The 23,483-nt window shown below is 39.6% G+C and overlaps 1 protein-coding gene across 4 annotated transcripts in view; it reads right to left on the bottom strand.

Moving 5' to 3' along the window:
- Positions 1–23,192, bottom strand: part of CUNH2orf42 (chromosome unknown C2orf42 homolog) — a 33,704-nt gene extending 10,512 nt beyond the window's left edge. The window contains exons 1-7 of one of the 4 annotated variants that reach the window (XM_040458629.1): positions 23,084–23,129; positions 16,716–16,781; positions 7,680–7,959; positions 6,468–7,302; positions 5,400–5,510; positions 3,750–3,854; positions 1,965–2,069 (exon numbers count right to left, since the gene is read on the bottom strand). In XM_040458629.1, coding sequence (XP_040314563.1) covers positions 1,965–2,069; positions 3,750–3,854; positions 5,400–5,510; positions 6,468–7,290 — 1,144 coding nt within the window. In that variant the 5' untranslated portion in view covers positions 7,291–7,302; positions 7,680–7,959; positions 16,716–16,781; positions 23,084–23,129. Of the gene's footprint in view, positions 1–1,964; positions 2,070–3,749; positions 3,855–5,399; positions 5,511–6,467; positions 7,303–7,679; positions 7,960–16,715; positions 16,782–22,924; positions 22,988–23,083 lie in introns of those variants that run through there. The other 3 variants (XM_040458630.1, XM_040458631.1, XM_040458632.1) reach the window with 3 other exon arrangements.
- Positions 23,193–23,483: the final 291 nt, after the last annotated feature.

Raw genomic sequence — 23,483 nt, 5'->3', positions numbered from 1 at the left:
CTGAACTCACGAACTGCGAGATCATGACCTGAGCAGAAACCAGGAGTTGGACGCTTAACCGACTGAGCCACCCAGGCGCCCCCCTAAAGATTTTATTTTTAAATAATCTCTACACCCAATGTGGGGCTCAAACTTGCAACCCTGAGATCAAAAATCACATGTTCTACCGACTGAGCCAGCCAGCCACCTGTTTCATTTTTCAAATGACAGTCATTGGACGCCTGGGTGGCTCAGTCGGTTAAGTGTCAGATTCTTGATCTCAGCTCAGGTCATGATCTCATGGTTTGTGAGATGGAGCCCCAAGTGAGGCTCTGCGCTGACAGTGTGGAGCCTGTTTGGGATTCTCTCTCTCCCATTCTCTCTGCCCCTTCCCTGCTCACGTTCTTTCTCTCTCTCCCAAAATAAATAAGTAAACTTAAAAAAAAGATTAAAATGATAATCATAAACTGCAACATATTCAGCAAAGAACATTACAATTATATGAGGTCTGCAAATATGCTATGAGGAGTGTTTGAAGACCTAAGATGTATCACTTGGAGAAAAGAAGACCTGTCAGGCAGCATGACAGCTATGTGCGCAGTGGTAGGGACTGTCACTTAGAACAGGCCTACTCCATGTGGCTAGAGTGAACCAGAACCAACAGTAAGTATTAGAAGCAAATATTTCTACTTAGTGTGAGGAACACTTTCCTCACAGCTCTCACTGTCCAGCAATGTTATGAGCTGCCTGAAAAAGTGGTGAGCTCCTCACTACTGGACAAAGCCTGGAAAACTAGCCATCAAGGATGTTTTTAAGGCTATGGGCCAGGACTGGTTGGCTGGTCCACCTCTGAAATTGCTGAGGTCCCATGAAGTTATCACAATCAACCCAAATCCAGCCTGTATTCTCCAATCTTCCTTAATATGTCTATGTAATTTTATATAACTATCTTAGTCTCACATATTTAGATTTTTTTCTAAACGTTTTCCTCCCTTGCTCTGATTTTAAGTTTGAGAGTTAGAATGATCTTCTAAGGCTTTGGCATCTCTCTCACCTAACACACGTCCATATACATGTGTGCACAGACAGGCATACCCTAAGACCAAGGCCATCTACCTTTACTTATTATTTACTATTTGCGCTCCTCCATCTCTAAATTCATTCTGCTAGTCCTGTGTTTTAATGATGTGATTATTCCTTTATTTCATTTAAATCTCTACTTTCTTGGGGCACCTGGGTGGCACAGTCGGTTGAGCGTCCGACTTCAGCCAGGTCACGATCTCGCGGTCCGTGAGTTCAAGCCCCGCGTCAGGCTCTGGGCTGATGGCTCGGAGCCTGGAGCCTGTTTCCGATTCTGTGTCTCCCTCTCTCTCTGCCCCTCCCCCGTTCATGCTCTGTCTCTCTCTGTCCCCAAAATAAATAAACGTTGGAAAAAAAAAATTAAAAAAAAAAATAAATAAATCTCTACTTTCTTGTGGCCTAATGCACGCTGGACTGAAACCTAATTACTTTTCCTATCAAAACAGAACAGAACTATCATTTGCAACAACATGGATAGAGCCAGAGTGTATAATGATAGGTGAAATAAGTCAGTCAGAGAAAGACAAATATCATATGATTTCACTCTAATGTGGAATTTAAGAAACAAAACAAAGGAAAAGAAGAGACAGAGAGAGAGAGAGAAATCAAGAAACAGACTCTTAACTACAGAGAACAAACTGATGGTTACCAGAGGGGAGGAGAGTCGGGGGATTGGTGAAATATGTGATGGGGATTAAGGAATGCACTTGTAGTGATGAACACCAGATGATGTATGGGATTATGGAATCACTATATCGTATACCTGAAACTAATATAACACTGAATGCTAACTATATTGGAATTAAAACAAAAACTTAAGTCAAAAAAACCAGAATAGAACTACAACACAATTACTTTAATTCTTCTACTTTCAGCAATAGCTAAGTTGGGCGACCAATACTTACCATCAAACTGATAGTGCATGGTTTGATGGATGCGTTCTGTGACACTGGCCAGCCAGTCTTGGAAGGACAGGGTCACTTGAGCCTCATCTAACAGCTGACCACAGGCTAGGAAAAACAAACAAAAAACTTTTCAGTAATTTTTATGGGTTTTTTTGCAAAAACAACAGTTAACTGAAGTCTGAAAAAGCTGCGGATTTTGTACAGAAAAGAGCAACAAGCTGAAATTTAAAGAAATTAGATACATTAAATGAAATGGAAAATTCTAGGATTTTTTTTTTTTTTAATCCATCTAGAGGGGTGCTGGGTTGCTCAGCTGGTTGAGTGTCTGACTCTTGGTTTGGGCTCAGGTCATGATCTCATGGTTTGTGAGTTCAAGCCTAGCACCGAGCTCTGTGCTGACTGTACAGTGCCTGCTTGGATTCTCTCTCTGCCTCCCCCCCTGCTCACTTTCTCTCTCAAAATAAATAAATAAACTTAAAAAAAAAAAAAAAGAATCCATCTAGAAAAAAATTGAAAAGTTGTGATTATTAACCACAGAAGGTTTGCAGCCTTTCAACATTAAACTGCAAATTGGAGGAGAGCCTTGCTGGCTCAGTCAGTGGAGCATGTGACTCTTGACCTTGGGGTCATGAGTTCTATCTTTACATTGGGTGCAGAGATTACTTAAAAATAAAATCTTTGAAAAAAAGAAACTGCAAACTTAAGAATGGCCTTGTATAACGGTTGCTTTAGAGATCTATAAATCAGGAGATAAGGATGCCACAACTACTATTCATTTGAAACTAAAATTCTCATTAGGTAAATGTATTTAGTGATAATTTGGATGAAAATCTATTTTATTTTATTTTATTTTATTTTTCCTTTGTACCAAAGGAAGTGATGGAGATCTGTTAAAAATCTTCTACCTGATATTTTTGATTTGTTTACTTCTTGAGCTTCCAAAAACATTTATTCCTGGAATATGTCAGTTCTTAGCTAATTGGTTAATTAAGATTTGGTTTTGTATTATATGCTATTTATGTACTGATCTTGTCTTTAAAACCACAGTATGAGTGCAGGGATGATATCTAGTTTTTAATCACTCAGCCATAATATATGAGAGTTAAGAAAATGTTGATCCCCAAATGTATGGGCCTAATTATGCTGAATAGAAAAGTAAATATATAGGCTATGTTCAAATTAAGTTATTTTGTCTCATAAGTTCAGAAAGATAACCATGCTACTGCTTTTAGGTATGTTTTCAAACTTCATTTTTTTTTTAACGCATGTTGACTTTTAATTGGTTGATTGATTGATTGATTGATTGATTAAGTAATCTCTATGCCCAACATGGGGCCTGTACTCACAACCCTGAGATCAAGAGTCACATGATCTACTGGCTGAGCCAGCCAGGTGCCCCAAACTTCAACTTGGGAGAACAGATTATATTTGCCTTTCTCAGCAAATATTTATCCCTGCAGAATTATAAAATATATTTCTTCAAGTTTGAGGCTCCACACCAACTGCATGTGGGTAACAGGCAACAAAAGGAAAATATCTTATAGAACATGTGCTGCCAAAACATGAAGGAATCTTTGCTGCGTTTGTCGTTAAAAAGACACAATTTGGGTCTGGGTATGATTTGAAACCAGTGGAACAGAATAGATCGCAGCCTCAGTGCCTGCTCGTGTTTATCTTACCACTCTTTGGGGGATAACATGCAACATTTCTTTTGATTATATTGCTTTGGGCTTCTTCGGGATGATTTTCCACCTCTTTAGCCTACCCTGGCTAAGGGAAACTTACCCTGCCTTTTTAATGAAGAAGCAACCACAGGTTTTTTCAGGCCACTTTTCCTTAGATTACTGCTCACTGCATCCTGAGGCAGCAGTGAACTGTTCGTCTGTGCACCTAAACCACACATCATTATAGTGATTTAATAATTTAATAATATGTCTGCAGAATATAAATCAATTCAATATTAATTTCTTAAGAGTCTAAAACATAAAATGTCTTTGCTAAGGTCTAAGTTAGCTTCAGCTTCTAGAAGGAATTAACATTAGCATTAATACATAACATTTTAAGTTTTATATGCTCTTTACTGGAAATTGGGATGTGGGTGTGGGACCTAGAAGTGAAAAGAAGAAAAAAAATTCACCCACTGTTCCCACTTCTCAATCACTATCAATTTTCTGGTGAACTACCAGAAAAATTGTGTGTGTGTGTGTGTGTAGCTGATTTTGCTGGTTTAGTGATTTTAAGTAACTGTGATTATCCCAGGATCACCAAATTTAGCAAAAAAAAAAAAAAAAAAATCTAAATTTCAAATAAATGGCTTTTTAATATAGGTATGTTCCAAATATTGCATGGGACATACTTATACTAAAAATTATTGTTTGTATGAAAATCAAATTTTACTGAGCATTCTGTATTTTACCTGAGTTATCTAAACATTTCTTTCTACTTCTTTATAATAATTTTCAATGGCTGCCTAATATTCTATCAAGTTAATTTATTATGGTTTATTTAACTACCCCTAGTGGTTGGCCCTTATTTGGTTTTAATTTTTCAATATTATAAATAATTGTAAAGTTAACATCTGTGGACAAAATGTTTTTCCTGTATCGAGGATTATTTCCTCAGAATCAGGACTACTGAGTCAAAGGATAAGAACTTTTTTTTTTTTTTTTTTTTGCTTTCAGGTTTTCTTGGGAAAGAACAATAAATAAACACTTAACAACAGTCTCTGCTCTATATTGCTGCCAGAATTACTTCTCAAAAACAGAAATGCCCATGTCACTTTTTTCTCCATCTTTCTCCAACATCCCAGCATCAAAACTCCTGTGCATGACCATTTGACCCACTTCCAAAAATACTCCCTCTCACCACAAAAATGTTCCTGCTTACATGTGTAGACTGGTAGTATTTTTCTTTTGTTTAGAGTCTAGGACTTGCAACACTTATTTACAAAAGCACTTCACTATTTTCATATTGACTTATATGACTCCTTAATTGCCACTGGTACATTTACATTAAAAAAGAAAATATATATATATATGATGCCACATATTGAAAATACAGATAAGAAACTATACTCTTAAATTAGTGCAGAAGATATAATTAACCATTGTCACAAATTTTTAAAAATGCTCTATGGATGAAAACTTCATAACACTATCCTATGGCAAATTAAGGTGTAAAACTGGCCCAAATATTTAAGGGATAAATAAAATATACAATAATAAAAGGAGAATCTGGTTGGATTTTATACTCAGCCAAAAGAACCAACTCTTAGCTCAATTTCACAAAGAATTATCAATGAGGGATAAAACTTTTTTCAGAAAAAAAACATAACAAACATTATTTCTGCATTTGCTAAGATTGAGTGAAATACATAAAATACAGTAAAACAATCTCTAAAGACAACACCACCAAACAAATGAAACAGCTGCTCACCAGGTACTTCCTCTTTTTTCCTCTTCTTTGGCTTAGAGGCAGTAGACTCACAAGCTGATACTGTCGATTCTGAATGGCAACCTAACTGGGGCACAATAACCTCTTTAAGACCTAAAATATAACACATTTCTTAGTTATTAATACCATCCAAGAGTAAGTATGGGACCCTACCTAGAGAAAAATTAATTTATAAAACACAAATTATGGAGTGATTGCCTGCTTTAAAATAAATTCCTATTTATTTATTTATTTATTTATTTATTTATTTATTTAGAGAGCACACGCATGAGCAGGGGAGGGGCATAGGGAGAGGGAGAGAATCTTAAGCAGGCTCCATGCTCAGCATTGAGGCCAACTTGGAGCTCAATCTCATGACCATGAGATCACAGCCTGAGCTGAAATCAAGAGTCGTTGGATGCACAATTGACTGAGCCACCCCACCCATAACATAATTCCCTTTAAAGAACTCCCCAACACATAGGTTTTTGTTCATGGACCATTAACATGATAAAAGACTCTACAGAGAAATAATACTAAAAAGTTGGGAGTTACTGCCAACTAAAGATCATTAAGAAATGAAAATAAAAAGCATCTATAAGATAAAACTATGTTAAAAACCACAACAAAAGATGATGTAGTCTTTAAATGTCTTTTGAGGAAGGTATTAGTTTTCCTCATCTTCAAAGATGAGAAACAAGCAAGCAAGCCAAAATAAAAGTGTTTGTTTGTTTGCTCTTTGTTTTTATTAATATAGGGCATCTTTGAAAGAGTTAAAAAAAACACAACAAAAAAGCAAAGCAAAGTTAACTTTTGCTAGATTCATTGTCTCAGTGAAAATGCCCAAGTCTCTTGATCATTAATTTCAATAGACGAACCAACCAACCAACCAACCAACCAACCAACCAACTTTATGCAAGTGTGCTTACTGGGATTAAAAGAAGGAATGCTTTTCGTTTGAATTATCTAGCAACTGCTTCTGAAGGTTGCTAGGACAATCTCCAAATGCCATCAGGGAACTCTTTCATTGCCATTTTAGAAAAAGAGTAACTGTGTCAACACACCACCTACCGCTGGAATCAAAATTTAGGAAGTCTGAGAATTCCTGAGCCAATGTCTCGTCACTGGCAAAGGCACAGATGCAAGCAAAGAAATGAATACACCTCTGGGCCACCTCATCCTTGGAGGCATTCGACTTATGCGATTTCAGAGCCTGGCAGGAGCAGAAGAACCGGCGCTCGGGCAAGCTTTTGGCACTGATTTTCTGCACAAAGGATGTATGCAAATACCCCAAACTATGCTTCTGGCTTGCCTTGCATTTCACCACCAAAATGTTTTTAGTAATCCTCTGTACAAGGGGACCTGTGGGCTCTGTGGCCAGCTGCCAGATGGTCTGCTTGGTTTCTGGGGAGGCCTGCATTGCATTCAGGACTGAGCTTTTCAGAGTCAGAGGGGTGGCTTCTGCCTGGCAGTTCACTGCCAGCTTGATGTGCTGGCACTGATTCTCCACAACGCTCTGGGTGGCAGCTTTCAGGCATGAGGGGACATAACATCGTCCAGAGCTCAGCTGAGTGATGATTGTCCCATCCACCGTCTGGATTGTCGTCTCTGACACACCTAGCTCCACAAAGCACCGGTGATCAGGGCCCCGGTCTCTTTGCCGCACCGAGTAAACCTGCAGATCAGAGCCTGTTATGATTTTGACAGCTTCAACACTAGGCTGCTTCCGTGCACCATAGCGGAATATGGTTCCACATGTCTTGTTCTTACAACTCAGTCCCCGGGTTCCATTGTATGTGCCGCATCGGGGACACTTTCTGATTCCCCTCAATGTGGCCTTCCCCAAATCAGACAAGAAAGCTGGGACTTTAGTCCTCAGAGAGTTTGGCTCCATTTTTCAAAGGCCCTAGAAAGAGCAATAAACCCATCAACATGAATACACACTCATACATACACACACAGCAAGTTAAAATCATTTATAAGATTTAGTACAGAAAATAAAATGTAAAGAAATAATCTACCATTTTCAAATTGTACCTTCATAACAGAACATTCACTTAAGCCATCAAGCAAAAGGAAACTTTGCCTTTCACATTATTATATATTTTTAAAAACATAACAACTAAAGCACTTCTCTAGGTTCAGCACTGTTTTCTACAACAACCTAGATTAGTTAACCTAATTTTTACATGCACAGATGTTTAATTTGAATAAGAACCGGAGAGTTGGAGAGATGAGTTCTTTCCTTCCCAACATTTCCCATAAAACGCAAGCCTATCCTACCTGTATCAGCTGCCACAGCATCCAGAATACAGTGTAACCTGAATCCATAAGACCTGAAAGGTGTTTCATTAGTTTAGGATGATCATAGAAGACAGGCAAAGACACAATCATTTGCAGAGTAAATGATACTGTTTAACCCAAAGTCTTTTGAAGTTTGAACTCTATGGTGTAACAATGCAGACATTCTGCCTCCCCTTTCTTGGCCAGCCAATGGCAAAGCTCCTGCCCAGTGTTCCAGAGTCGAAGATTCCCAACTGCCCTAAGTGGAGATCTTGGCAGTCTACAAAACAAGAAAAAATGTTAAAGTTATACAAAAGTCTCTCCTCTTAGAATAGGAATCTAAGTCTTCCATAGATATTTGAAAAATATTTGACAGAAATTCTTATTCTTATGGAAATGCTTGGCTTGTACTTCTAATTTAAAGCAGGTAAAACAGTGCTAATGTCATTCATTACACAGAGAGTTGTCAAGAACACCCAGAGCCATGATACATAATCGGCCAAATACTCATCCTTCTTAATAATAATGTATTGCATCTTAGAGTGCTTTATGCTAGTCAAAGCGCTTTCACATTATTTCATTAGAACCTCACAATACTAGGATCTCATTTGAGCCAAACAACCACCACTCTTCATATGAAAATTAAAAAGTTAAGTAACTTGAGGCACCTGGCTGGCTCAGTCAATAGAGAATGTGATTGTTGATCTTGGGGTCATGAGTTTGTGCCCCACACTGGGCATAGAGATTAAACAAAACAAAACAAAAAACAAAACAAAACAAAACAAAACAAAACAAATCAAAACATGGCTCAGCTGGTTGATCCTCTGATTCTTGGTTTTGGCTCAGGTCATGATCTCACAGTTCATGGGATTGAGCCCTGCACTGGGCTCTAAGCTGACAGCGCAGAGCCTGCTTAGGGTTCTCTCTCTCTCCCTCTGCCCCTCTCCCCTACTCTCTCTCTCTCTCTCTCAAATAAGCTTAAAAAACAAACAAAATGCTAAAAAAACTTTAAAAACATTTTTTTTAATGTTTATATGTTTATTTTTGAAAGAGAGATAGATAGAGAGCAAGTAGGGAAAGGGCAGAGAGAGAGGAAGACAGAATCCCAAGCAGGCTCTGCACCATCAGCCCAGAGCCCGATGCTGGGCCTGAACCCACGAATCGCAAGATCATGACCTGAGCCGAAACCAAGAGTCAGATGCCTAACCAACCGAGCCACCCAGGCGCTTCTTAAAAAATTTTTAAATTTATATAAAAAGTAACTTGCCTGAGGTCACCCAGCAAAATCAGCAATGTGGTTTCCAGTGTCTGTTAGGAAGAGTGTGAATCTCTGCTTTTAATTTCCCCTCTAATATTATGAAAATTTTCAAATATAAAAAAAAAAACAAACAGAATTATACAGTGCACCTCCATATGCCCACCCACTAGATTCTACAATTAACATTTTACTATATTTGCTTTATCACATATCTATTTATTCCTTTCTCCATCCATCAATCCCTCTTATATTTTACTGTATCTCGAAGTAGTTTGCAGACATCAATTCAGCATGCATATTATTAATTAAAGTTCAACATTAAAAAAATTTTTTTAATGTTTATTCATTTTTGAGAGACAGAGCATGAGCGGGGGAGGGGCAGAGAGAGAGGGAGACACAGAATCAGAAGCAGGCTCCAGGCTCTGAACTGTCAGCACAGAGCCCAAAACGGTCTCAAACTCATGAACCAATAAGATCTTTTTTTTTTTTTCTTAATGTTGAACTTTATGGGGAGCCTGAGTGGCTCAGTCGGTTAATCGTCCGACTTTGGCTTGGGTCATGATCTCAACGGTTTATGGGTTCCAGCCCCTCATCAGGCTCTGTGGTCCAGCTCAGAGCCTGGAGCTAGCTTCGGATTGTGTCTTCCTCTTTTCTCTCTCTACCCGTCCCCCGCTCGCATTCTGTCTCTCAAAAATAAACGTTAAAAAAATAATAAAATATTTTATTAAGATGGGGGGGGTGGCAGGCGCCTGGGTGGCTCAATTGGTTAAGCGTCTGACTTTGGCTCAGGTTATGATCTCATGGTCTGTGGGTTTGAGCCACGCATTGGGCTCTGTGCTGCCAGCTCAGAGCCTGGAGTTCAGATTCTGTCTCCCTCTCTCCCTGCCTCTTCCCCACTTGTGTGCGTGCTCCCTCTCCCTCTCTCTCTCAAAAATAAATAAACATTTAAAAAAAAAGTTTTTTTGGGGGGGTGCCTGTGGCTCAGTTGGTTGAGTGTCTGACTCTTGATCTCAGCTCTGGTCATGATCTCATGGTTTGTGGGTTTGAGCCCTGCCTCAGACTCTATGCTGACAGTGCAGAGCCTGCTTGGGATTCTCTTTCTCTCTGTCCCTCAACACTCTCTCTCTCAAAAATAAACTTAAAAAAAATATTTAAAAAAATCTTTTTTTTAAAGTTTGCCCAGGGGGAGGGGAGGGACAGAGAGAGAGAATCCCAAGCAAGCCCCACATTCAGCTTGTAGGCTGATGCAGGGCTCGAACTCAGGAATGGTGAGATCATGACCTGAGCAGAAATCAAGAGTTGGACACTTAACTGACTCAGCCACCCAGGTACCCCTTTAAGTAATCTCTACACCTAACGTGGGGCTTGAACTCACAACCCTGAGATCAAGAGTCATGTGCTCTACAGAGTAATCTAGCCCGGTGCCCCAAATTTCAATATATTTTTTTTAAATTTTTTTTTCAACGTTTATTTATTTTTTTGGGACAGAGAGAGACAGAGCATGAATGGGGAGGGGCAGAGAGAGAGGGAGACACAGAATCAGAAACAGGCTCCAGGCTCTGAGCCATCAGCCCAGAGCCCGACGCAGGGCTTGAACTCACGGACCGCGAGATCGTGACCTGGCTGAAGTCGGACGCTCAACCGACTGCGCCACCCAGGCGCCCCTCAATATATATTTTTAAGGCAATCTGCTTGTGATGTTGAAATTGGCTGTTACTATTGCTCTTGCCCCCTGACCCCAAAGGATGATGTTGATGAAGTATTTTCCTTCCACATTTTCTATAGTCTATTTGCTAATCAACAAATTGTAAAGTACAAATAAGGAAAGTCTAAGAATGCCCACGTTTTCATTAGTGCTATAAATTAATGGCCCAACTGTAATATGTGTTGTGATGTATCCACTAAGTGAATAAAGCTTTGTGAAATATAATCTATTGCAGTTTTCCACCTTGGCACTCCTGACATTTAGGGCTGACATTCTTTGTTGTAGGGAAGAGTTCTATACATTGTAGAATGTTTGGTAGCATTCAGGGTCTCTACCCACTAGATGCCAATAGCAGTCAACTCTTCCTCCCTATGTGTTAAACAAACAAACAAACAAACAGTTTCCAGATATTGCTGAATGTCCTCTGGGAGGCTAAGTCACCCATTAAACACCCCTAATCTAAGAGAGCCAGGGTGGCTCAGTCTGTTAAGTGTCTGACTCTCGATATCGGCTCAGGTCATGGTCTCACAGTTCGTGGGATCAAGCCCTGCATCAGGCTCCATGCTGACAGCATGAGCCTGCTTGGAATTCTCTCTTTCCCTCTGTCTATTCCCCTCCCCCCACACACGCTCTCTCTTTCTCTCTCAAAATAAATAAGTGGGGCACCTGGGTGACTCGGTTAAGCATCTGACTCTTGGTTTTGGTTGAGGCCATGATCTCATGGTGAGCCTGCACTGGGCTCTGTGCTGCCAGTATGGAACCTGCTTGGGATTCTGTCTGTCTCCCTCTCTCTGCCTCTCCCCCCACCTCTCTCAAGATAAATAAATAAACTTTTTTTTTTAAAAAAAAAATTTTTTTTTTCAACGTTTATTTATTTTTGGGATAGAGAGAGACAGAGCATGAACGGGGGAGGGGCAGAGAGAGAGGGAGACACAGAATCGGAAATGGGCTCCAGGCTCTGAGCCATCAGCCCAGAGCCTGACGCGGGGCTCGAACTCACGGACCGCGAGATCGTGACCTGGCTGAAGTCGGACGCTTAACCGACTGCGCCACCCAGGCGCCCCAATAAACTTTAAAAAAAGTTTAGAAAGGGGAACCCTCTTGCACTGTTGGTGGGAATGCAAACTGGTGCAGCCACTCTGGACAACAGCATGGAGGTTCCTCAAAAAAGTAAAAACAGAATTACCCCATACCCAGCAATAGCACTACTAGGAATTTATCCAAAGGATACAGGAGTGTTGATATGAAGAAACAGATGCACCCCAATGTTAATAGCAGTGCTATCAACAATAGCTAACATATGGAAAGAGCCCAAATGTCCATCAACTGATGAATGGATAAAGAAGATGTATATATATATACACAATGGAACACTACTCGGTGATGAAAAAGAATGAAATCTTGCCATTTGCAACTACGAGGATAGAACTGGAGGGTGTTATACTAAGCAAAATGAAGTCAGTCAGAGAAACACAGATACCATATGATTTCACTCATATGTGGAATTTGAGAAACTTAACAAATGACCATAGGGGAAGGGGAGGAAAAATAAGATACAAACAGAGAGGGAGGCAAACCATAACAGACTCTTAAATACAGAGAACAAACTGAGGGTTAATTGGGGGTGGACGACTGGGGCAGTGGGGATAATGGGTGATGGGCATTGAGGAGGGCACTTTGTTAGGGTGAGCACTGGGTGTTGTATGTAAGTGATGAATCACAGGAATCTGCTCCTGAAGCCAATACTACACTGTATGTTAGCTACCTTGACAATAAATTAAAAAAAAAAAAAAGTTTAAATAAATAAATAAGGTTTAAAAAAACAAAACCCTAATCCAGAGACATTAGTTTGTTTACACAGCATTTCCTTTCTAGGCCAATAAACTTCTTTAGCAGGTATTTTCATTCAGCCACACGTGGGTTCTTAAGAGAGAATGTTGTTCCAAAGTCAAAAGATAGAATATTTAGTTTGCTCTTTACCACCAGTTATTTCTTTGACCAAGTTTAACTTCTGAGTTTCAGGTTGGCTTTCATTTGCAAAATAAAAAATATATATGTATATATAAATAAAATATAAACATATAAAAAATATATATTATAATATATGATATACAAAATATAAATATATACAAACATATAATATACAATATATTAATTAATATCAATATAATTATTTACATATTAACATATATTTATATATAAATATATTAAAATATAGAATATATAATATACGAATATATATTTATATACATTTATATAAATATAAACAATAAATATATATTATATATAAATATATGTATAAATAAAAATATATATGAAATAGCTTAATAAAAATTTATTTCTATTTTTAAATAATTCTTTTTAATTTTTTAAATTTATTTATTTTGCAGAGAGAAGCAGGCATTCCTGTGCACATACATGAGCAGGGGAGGGGCAGAGAGAGAGAGAGAGAGAGAGACAGAGAGGGAGAATCCCAAATAGGCTTCATGCTGTCAGCTTGGGGCCTCACTCAGGGCTTGAACTCACAAACTGTGAGATCATGATCTGAGCCAAAGTCAAGAGTCGGACATCCAACCAATGAGCCACCCAGTCACCCCCGGAATTAATCAATTTCCAAATTACACTGATGATGATGACTTAACATATCATTAAAATGGGAAAAAAATAACTTTGTTCATTAAGGGAGGAACTGGTTTGCCAATTATACATGGTGAAGACTTAAGGTGCTGTAGTTTTAGCATCATCATAGGAATTCCACTCTCCTTTTATTTTTTATTTTACTTTTGGGTTATTCTCTGAAGAGGGCAATTTGTTAGTATCTTTCAAAATAAAAAAATGCACACTTCTTTAAAAATAACTTTTAATTTGGGAATAACTTTAGATGTAAAGAAAAGATAAAAAACATCGGAGAGATTCCTGTATACCCACCCAGCCTCCCCAAGTGTTAACATCTTATCAAATCATGAGAGATTTGTCAACACTAAGGTTTTAACATTGGTACAATACTATCAACTCTACTACATACAGACTTTATTAGGATTCACCAGTTTTTCCACTAATGGCACTTTTTTTTTTTTAAGTTTATTTGAGAGAGAGAGCACAAGGAGGAGAGGAAGAGAGAGAGAGGGAGAGAGAGAGAGAGTCCCAAGCAGGCTCTGCACTGTCAATGCACAGCCCCATGTAGGGCTCAAACTCAGAAACTGTGAGGTCATGCCGAGCTGAAAACAAGAGTTGGATGCTCAACTGACTGAGCCATGCAGGAACCTCCTAATGGCACTTATTTAAGAATAATTTTTTTTTAAGATTTTTTAAAATATTCTTTTTTAATTTAATTTAAAGTGATCTCTACACCCAACATGGGGCTTAAACTTAGAACTCTGAGATCAAGAGTCGCCTGTTCTACTGACTGAGCCAGCCAGGCACCCCAACAATAAACTTTTTATTTTAGAATAATTTCACATTTTCAGAGAAGTTGCAAAGATAAAATAGAGAGTTCCCAGATACCTTTCACTCAGTTTCCCCCAATGTTAACATTATATATTATTACCACAGGGCATTCGTCAAAACTAAGAAGCCAACATTAGTACATTATTATTAACTAAACTAGACTTTCTCCTTTTTTCTGTTCCAATCCAAAATACCACATTGCATTTGTCATGTCTTCTTAGTCTTCTTGGAGCTATAGTTTTGTCTTTCCTGGTTGTTCATAATCTCGGTAATTCTGAAGAGTCAGGTATTTTATAGAGTGTCCCTTAATTTGGAGTAATCTGATGTTTTCTCTGCATATTTAAAAATTATTTTACTTTATTATTACTTTTTTTAATGTTTATTTTTGAGAACGAGAATATGCAAGCAGGGGAGGGGCAGAGAGAGAGAAGGATGGGGGATCTGAAATGGGCTCTGTGCTGACAGCAGAGAGCCCAACACAGGGCTTGAACTCACAAACTGTGAGATCATAACCTGAGCCAAAGTTGGATGTTTAACCAACTGAGCCATTCAGGTGCCCTTACTTTTTTTTTTTTTTAATTAAAAAAATGTATTTATTTATTGAGAGAGAGAGAGAGAGAGAATGTGTGTGAACAAGCAGGGGAGGGGCAGAGAGAGGTGAGAGAGAGAATCCCAAGCAGGCTCCATACTATTAGTGCAGAGCCTGCCACGGGACTTCAATTCACAAACCTATGAAATCATGAACTGAACTGAAATCAAGAGTTTGAGGCTTGGGGCACCTGGGTGGCTCAGTTGGTTGAGGGTCCAACTTCAGCTCAGGTCATGATCTCACAGTTGGTGAGATCGAGCCCGGCGTGGGGCTCTGTGCTGATGGCTTGGAGCCTGAGGCCTGCTTTGCATTCTGTGTCTCCCTCTCTCTCTGCCCCTCCACCACTCATACTCTGTCTCTCTCTCTCTCAAAAAATAAACATTAAAAAAATTTAAGAAAAAAAAGAAGGAAATGGTTGAATTATGGTATATCCATATAATTGGAATACTTTCCAAAAAATAAAATATTCTACATTTATTTAAATAAAGACTGAGGAAGTTTCTTATGTGTTGATTTTTCAGATCTTTAAGACATGTAGAAAGGCAAGGTATAGGGGCGCCTGGGTGGCTGGGTCAGTTAAGCGTCCGACTTCAGCTCAGGTCATGATCTCACGGTCCGTGAGTTCGAGCCCCACGTTGGGCTCTGTGCTGACAGCTCAGAGCCTGAAGCCTGTTTCAGATTCTGTGTCTCCCTCTCTCTCTGCCCCTCCCCTGTTCATGCTCTGTCTCTCTCCGTCTCAAAAATAAATAAACGTTAAAAAATTTTTTTTTAATTAAAAAAAAAAAAAAAAGAAAAGAAAAGCAAGGTATAGAACAGCCAAGTATGATATGCTGTCAACATATCAGGAGAAGGAAGGAAACATATATACACAATATACATATACAATAAAATAATTTCCTAAAATTTCTTTAACTTAAAAAAAGTCTCCTAAAATTATACAATATAAAGGCAAAATTTAGGGGCAAAAATTATCATTAAACATATCTTATCCTATCTCACTTTATATACTCAAATAAATTCAAGGCAGATTAAAATGTTCAAGTATAAAAGTTGGAACTGTTAACATAGTAGGACAAAGGGAGGGGATTTAACATTTTTTAAGGATATCAGAATGATCATGGCCTAAATGACACAAACCCCAGAATCCTGACTGTATTGGTGTGTTTGTGTGTTTTTTTAAGAAACCTCTTTATTGGGGCGCCTGGGTGGCGCAGTCGGTTAAGCGTCCGACTTCAGCCAGGTCACGATCTCGCGGTCCGTGAGTTCGAGCCCCGCGTCGGGCTCTGGGCTGATGGCTCAGAGCCTGGAGCCTGTTTCCGATTCTGTGTCTCCCTCTCTCTCTGCCCCTCCCCCGTTCATGCTCTGTCTCTCTCTGTCCCCAAAATAAATAAACGTTGAAAAAAAAATTAAAAAAAAAAAAGAAACCTCTTTATTGAGGTATATTTTATAGACCACAAAATTCATCCATTTTAAGTATACAATTCAATGACAGTATAATGACAGTATAATGACATCCATCACTACAGTCCAGTTTGAGAACACTTCTATCACCCTAAAAAGACCCCTCTGGCCATTTGCAGTCAATTACCATTCCCACCCCCAGGCAATCACTAATCTGTCTTATTGTCTCTATAGATTTAGATTTTTTGGACATTTCATATAGATGGAATCATACAATATGTGGGATTTTGTGTTTGTATTCTTTCATTCAACATGCTGTTTTCAAGGTTGAACCACATTGTAGCATGTATTAGTAATTCATTCGCTTATATTGCTGAAAAGCATTCCATTGTATGGATATATCATTTTGCTTATCCATTCACCAGCAGACAGATAACTGTTCTGTTTCCAATTTGTGGCTATTATCAACATGCTGCTGAGAACATTAACATGCAAGTCCCCATGTAGACAAGGATCTTCATTTCTCTTGGGTATCTAGATACCTAGAAGTAGAATTACAGGGTCATAGTTTAACTTAAACTTTTTAAGAAATGACCAAACTGCTTTCCAAACTGAAAAGCATTGTTATATTCATACCAGCAACATAAGAGGGTTCCTGCTTCTCCTCTTCTCTTCCTGGCCAACATGTATTATTATCTTCTTCTTTCAAAAAAAAATGTTTATTGATTTGAGAGAGAGCAAGGGAGGGACAGAAAGAGAGGAAGAGAGAGAATCCTAAGCAGGCTCCTTGCTTTTAGCACAGACCCTTACATGGGGCTCACTCGCATGAACCACGAGGTCATGAACTGAGCTGAAATCAAGAGTCTGACGCTTAACCGACTGAGCCACCCTGGAGCCCCTTGTCTTATTATGGCCATTTGGTTATAGTAGGTGTAAAGTGGTACCTCCCTGTGCTTTTAACTTGCATTTCTCTAACGAATAATGATGTTGAGCAACATATTACATGCTTCTTTAGCCAGATCGATCTCTTTGGGGAAATACTATCAAAGATTTTGCTCGCTTTACTTTATTATTCATTTTTAAAGTAGGCTCCACGCCCAACACCAGGCTTGAACTCACAACCCTGAGATCAAGAGTCAGACCCACGGGGCACCTGGGTGGCGCAGTCGGTTAAGCGTCGACTTCAGCCAGGTCACGATCTCGCGGTCCGTGAGTTCGAGCCCCGCGTCGGGCTCTGGGCTGATGGCTCAGAGCCTGGAGCCTGTTTCCGATTCTGTGTCTCCCTCTCTCTCTGCCCCTCCCCCATTCATGCTCTGTCTCTCTCGGTCCCAAAAATAAATACACGTTAAAAAAAAAAAAAAAAAAAGAGTCAGACCCTCCCCTGACTGAGCCACCCAAGCACCCCTCACCCATTCTAAAATTAGACTGAGGGGGTTTGGCTGGCTAAATCAGTCGAGAATGCAACTCTTGATCTCAGCATAATGAGTTCAAGCCCCACATTGGGTTGTAGAACTTACTTTAAATAAATAAATACATACATACATTCTGATTATATTTGATTACATAAAAATGAAAATTTTCTGCATGGAAAAATATATCATAAGCTAAGTACAAAGGTGAAAAAAAAACTTGAAGAATAAAAGAAGTGCAAGGCTTGTACACTGAAAACTTCAAAAGTCATTGAACGAAATTAAAGACCTAGCAAAATGGAAATGCATCTCATGCTTGCAGACTGGAAAACTAATATTGTTAGGAAGGCACTACTCCCCCAACTGATCTACAGATACAACATAATCCCTATCAAAATCTCAGAGTTTTTTTGCAAACTAACAAGGTGGTCCTAAATTTTATATAGAAATGCAAGGCACCTGGTAGAGCCAAAACAATCTTGAGAAAGAACAACACAGTACAAGGACTCACACTTCTTCTTCTTCTTCTTTTTTTTTTTAATGTTTATTTGTTTTTGTGAGAGAGAGTGAGAGAGAGAGAGTGAGAGAGAGAGAGTGAGCAGGGGAGGGGCAGAGAGAGAGGGAGACACAGAATCCAAAGCAGGCTCCAGGCTCCGAGCCACCAGCACAGAACCTGACGCGGGGCTCGAACTCATGAATCGTGAGACCATGACCTGAGCCGAAGTCAGATGCTTAACTGACTGAGCCACCGAGGCGCCCCTCACACTTCTTGATTTCAAAACTTACTATAAAGCAAATTAAGGCAATGTGGACAGAGAAGACAAATACTGTATGATTTTACTTACATGTATAATCTTAAAAAGCCAAACTCATAAAACAGAGGATGGAATGGACTGCCAAGGATTGAGGGGTGAGAGAAATGGGGAGATATCAGTCAAACGGTACAAACTTCCAGTTATAAGATGAATAAATTCTGGGGATCTAACGTACAGCATGGTGATTATCGTTAATAATAGTATATTATATTGCTAATATACTTCAGCTAATAGCTGAAAGCTGCTAAGAGAGATGTTAAACGTTCTCACCATACACAAAAATGGTTATTATATGACACGATGGAGGTGTTAGCTAATGCCTTGGTGGTAATCATTTTGCACTGTGTAAGTGTATCAAATCACACTGAACACCTTAAACTTACAGGATGTTATGTCAATTATATCTCAAAAAAGCTGAGGGCCAAAAAGACAAGAAGGCACTGGCACGAGGGCAGATATACAGAGCAACAGCATATAATTAATTAATCAAGCATATAATTAAGAGGTCAGAAATAATCTCTCACATTTATGCTCCACTGATTTTTGACAAGGATGCCAAGATCATTTAATGGGGAAAGAATAGTCCGATGAACAAAAGGTGCTAGGACAAGTGGATATCCATCTCTAAAAGAATCAAGTTGGAAAAAAAAAAAAAATTAAGTTGGACCCATACCTCACACTGTATACAAAATTTAACTCAAAATGGATCACAGACATAAATGTTAAGAGCTAAAACTATAAAACTCTTAGAAGAAAACTTAAGGGTAAATCTTTGTGACCTTGGATAAAGCAATGGCTTCTTATATATGCCACCGAAAGCATAGATGACAAAAGAAAAAAAGAGAAAAACTGAACTTCATCAAAATTAAAAACATCTGTGCTTCAACCAGCACCATCAAGAAAGTGAAAAGACAACCACAGCCTGAGAGAAAATATTTGCAAGTCATATGTATGATGAGGGCCTTGTGTCCAGAATAGATTACAAGACTTTGTTACAAGTCAACAATAAAAAGACAGATAATCTAATTTAAACCAGGAAGGGGCACTTGGGTGGTTCAGTCAGTTTAGTGTCTGACTTCAGCTCAGCTCATGATCTCATGGTTCGTGAGTTCAAGCCCCACATCTGGCTCCATGCTGACAGCGTGGAGCCTGCTTGAGATTCTCTCTTTATCCCTCTCTCTCTGCCTCTCCACCACTCATGCTCGCTCTCTCAAAATAAACTATAAAAAAATAAAAATTATAATAATAAAATAAAACCAGGCAAAGAGGGGTGCCTGGGTGGGTGGTTTAGTTGGTTAAGTGTCCGACTCTTGATTTCAGTTCAGGTCATGATCTCACAGTTTGTGGGGTTGAGTCCTGTGTCAGGCTCTTTGCTAACAAAGGGAGCCTTCTTGGGATTCTCTCTCTCTCCCTCTCTCAAAATAAATAAATAAAACTTTTAAAAAGTCTACAGGGGTGCCTGGGTGGCTCAGTCAGTTAAACATCTCACTTTGGCTCAGGTCATGATCTCATGGGTTCATGAGTTCTGGTCCCACATGGGGCTCCAGGCTGACAGTGCAGATCCTGCTTGGGATTCTCTCTCTCTCCCTCTCTCTGCCACTCCCCCGCTTGTGCTCTCTCAAAATAAATAAACTTCAAATACACACACACACACACACACACACACACACACACACACACACACACAGGATCTGAATGGATATTTCTCCAAAGAAAATAAATAGCCAAGAAACAAATGAAAAGATGTTCAACATCATGTAATCAGGAAATTGCAAATCAAAACCACAATGTGACGCCACTATACAGCCATTAATGACTAAAAAAGGCAGACAATAACAAGTATTGTCATGGATATTGAATAACTGGAGCCCTCACACATTGTTGATGGTGTTGTAAAATGGCAGTCATTTTGGAAAACTGATTGTCGGTGGTTCCTCAAAATGTTAAACAGTGTTACCATATGACTTCCAAGAGAATATATACCCAAGACAATTGAAAACACACAAAAATTTGTACATGTATGTTCACAGTAGGAGTGTTCATAATAGCTAGAAAGTGGAATCAATCCAAATATCCAACAACTGACGAATGGATAAACAAAATGTGGCATATCCACACAATGGGATATTATTTGGCCCTAAAAGAGAATGAAATTCTGTTACATGCTTTATGAACCTTGAAATATACTAAGTAAAAAAAGCCAGACACACCCCCGAACTGTGAGATCATGACCTGAGCCCAAATCGAGTTGGATGCCTAGCTGACTAAGCCACTCAGGCGCCCCCAAAAAAGAAAAGTGATTTTAAACATCCAAAATTATGTCTTACAATGAGCAAGAGGCAAATTAAAACAAGACAATACTTTGGCAAAATGACAAAAAGGATAACTGTTATTACTGTGTTCATGAGGATGTGGAGAAGCAGGTATTGCACATTGTTGGTAGGGACATAAACTGCAACATCCCCTTTAAAGGGATGTAAATAAAATAAATGTAAAACATATATTTGTACATAGCAATTCCACTTATAAGATTTCATGAATTCTACTCTCACATGTACACAAAGCATGTACAGGGGTACTCCATGCAAAGTTATCCAGAACCGCACAAGAATGGAAACAGTCTTAAGAGCTGACTAAAAAATTATGGTGCAGGCATACAACATGCTACTATAAAGGGATTAAAAAGAATGAGATAGACCTATATGTACTGGTAAGGAACAAATATCAAGATATACTGTGGAGCGAAAAAAGGCACTTCATATATGATACTCCTGGTTTAAAAGAGAAAAAAAAGATAGGGTGCATGCACGCACACATGTGCACACACACACAGACACACACACACACACACACACACACACACACACACACACACGTCCATGGTCCAGAAGTGACTTAGAACTTGGGAAATCGTAGGAGGGAGACTTACATTTCACTGTTCTATACTATTTGAATTTTAAACATGAACTAGTATTACTTATTATAGATTCTATACTGCAAGCATATACAAACAGGTAACACAACTTGTAAAGAAACTGTATTTGCCAAAGAAAATGAAAATGCTAATTTGAAAAGATATATGCAGCTCTATGTTCACTGCAGTATTATTTATAATAGCCAAAATATGGAAACAACCTAAGTGTCCATCAATGGATGAATGGATAAAGACTTGTGTGAGCATGTGTGTGTGTGTGTGTGTGTATAAAATGGAATACTACTCAGACATAAAAAAGAGGGAAATCTTGCCATCTGCAACAATGTGGATGGACCTCAACAGTATTATGCTGAAATAAGACAGAGAAAGACAAATACCATGTAACTTCACTTATATGTGGAATCTATAAAACAAAACTCATACATATAAAAAAAGACTGGTGATTGCCAGAGGGGAAGGGGGTGAGAGGGTAGGAGAAATGGGTGAAAGCGGTCAAAGGTACAAACTTCCAGATATAAAATAAGCAAGTCATGGGAATGTACTGCATGATGACTACAGGAGATAATATTATATTGAATATTTGAAAGCTGCCAAAGGACTAAATCTTAAAAGTTCTCATCACAAGGAAAAACAATTTTTTTTTGTAGCTTTGTATGGTGACTGATAACCAGACTTATTGTGGCCATCACAGTGCATACAAATCTTGAATCATGTTGTACATCTGAAACTCATATGTTACACATGAATTTTACCTCAATTAAAACAAACACAGAAAAAAACAAACAAACAAAGCACCTGGGTGGCTCCGGTGGGTTGAGTGACAGACTCTTGATTTTGGCTTAGGTCATGATCTCATGGTTTGTGGGTTTAAGCCCTGCACCTGGGTCTGTACTGACAAGTACAGAGCCTGCTTGGGATTATCCCTCTCCCTCTGCCCCCCCCCCCCAGGGAGATAAATAAATTAAAACAAAACAAAAAAAAAGGTAAGAAAAGAACCTGTATTTGAATCCTGCCTAAAAAAAGAGGTCTCTTTTCATCAAGTTCACAAAACAGCCTCCTCAGCAAGATGGTGTAAAGGGACTAGTGCTGGCAGAGCTAACCCACCCACGATTCCTGGAAGTGGTGCATTTTCATCCAGGTACTGTTCAGCTGCAAAGCCGTACAGTTTAGGGGATGCTGTTTAATGCTTGTGAAGCAACAGTAACTCAAGAGAACGTATGATTATCATGAATAAAAAAACTTGCTAACTTTTACTGAGTACACGTAAGCCCCTCCCATGCATTTACTCAGGTATTGCTCACCACGATCCAGTAAAGTGGGTACTATTTACCATCTTACAGTTGAAGAAATTGGCTCAAAGATAATGATTTGATGAATGCTCACTGCCAGCAACCAGACAATCTAACGAGAGTTTGTAACTGATAGGATTCCTTGTCAAACCACAAGGGGAAGGGACATGCCTAGTAGCCAGGACTCCCGACTCCTGCGCCAGACAGCTTCCATCAGACCCGCGCGGTTTCGGAGTAGCAGAGGAAGGCCAAAGCAGCCCTGCGGGCACGAGTCTGGGAACCCCGCTTCCGGGAACCGGCCCACCCCAAGAAGTACCACTCGGGGACCTGCTTCCCGGCATCCTTCCCGCGCGACTGCTCACTTCCGGCCCTAAGTGGGCCTAAGCATAAGCATCACCTGGCCAAGCACCCTGCTCCTTGGACACGCTCTCCGCCGGGATTCCTGGCTTTACACCCTCGTCCCACCGCCGCCCCCGCCTTCTGTCAACACGGCCCCCTTTCCTGCTCCGCGCCCCCCGCCCCGGTCCCAGGGCCCGAAGCTGATGACCGCCCTCACCTCCTCTCTCTTCGCCTGCCGCGGCCTTTTACAAACGCGTCCAAACTGTTCGCTGTAACGACAGTCGTTATTGGTCAGGGCCGCCCACGCGCGGTAAATACCCGCCCACTCCGTTCGCGTTGTCTGATGGGAGTTGTAGTTGACTCCTGTAGGCGGGTAAGAATTGTGGCGGATTGCCTTGGTGGAGTCTGAGCTAACCTGGAGGCTGTAGCGCTCAGTGGGGCCGGAGTGCTTCTGGCCGACCCTGCTGGGACAGAAAGCACCGATAGGGTTCTAGGGCTGATCATGACTGCTTCAGCCCTGAGAGAACCCTGTTTCTGGTAGAATTCATTGGTAATTGATTTAAAAAATCGCCTAAGATGATCTGTATTATTACTATGATTTATCGTTTTGTCAAGGG

This window comes from Herpailurus yagouaroundi, unplaced genomic scaffold, assembly GCF_014898765.1.
Source record: "Herpailurus yagouaroundi ecotype Mexico unplaced genomic scaffold, PumYag 221, whole genome shotgun sequence".
NCBI lineage: Eukaryota > Metazoa > Chordata > Mammalia > Carnivora > Felidae > Herpailurus > Herpailurus yagouaroundi.
The sequence above is the reverse complement of the archived record's forward strand: the minus strand, read 5'-3'. Positions and strand labels throughout refer to the sequence as shown.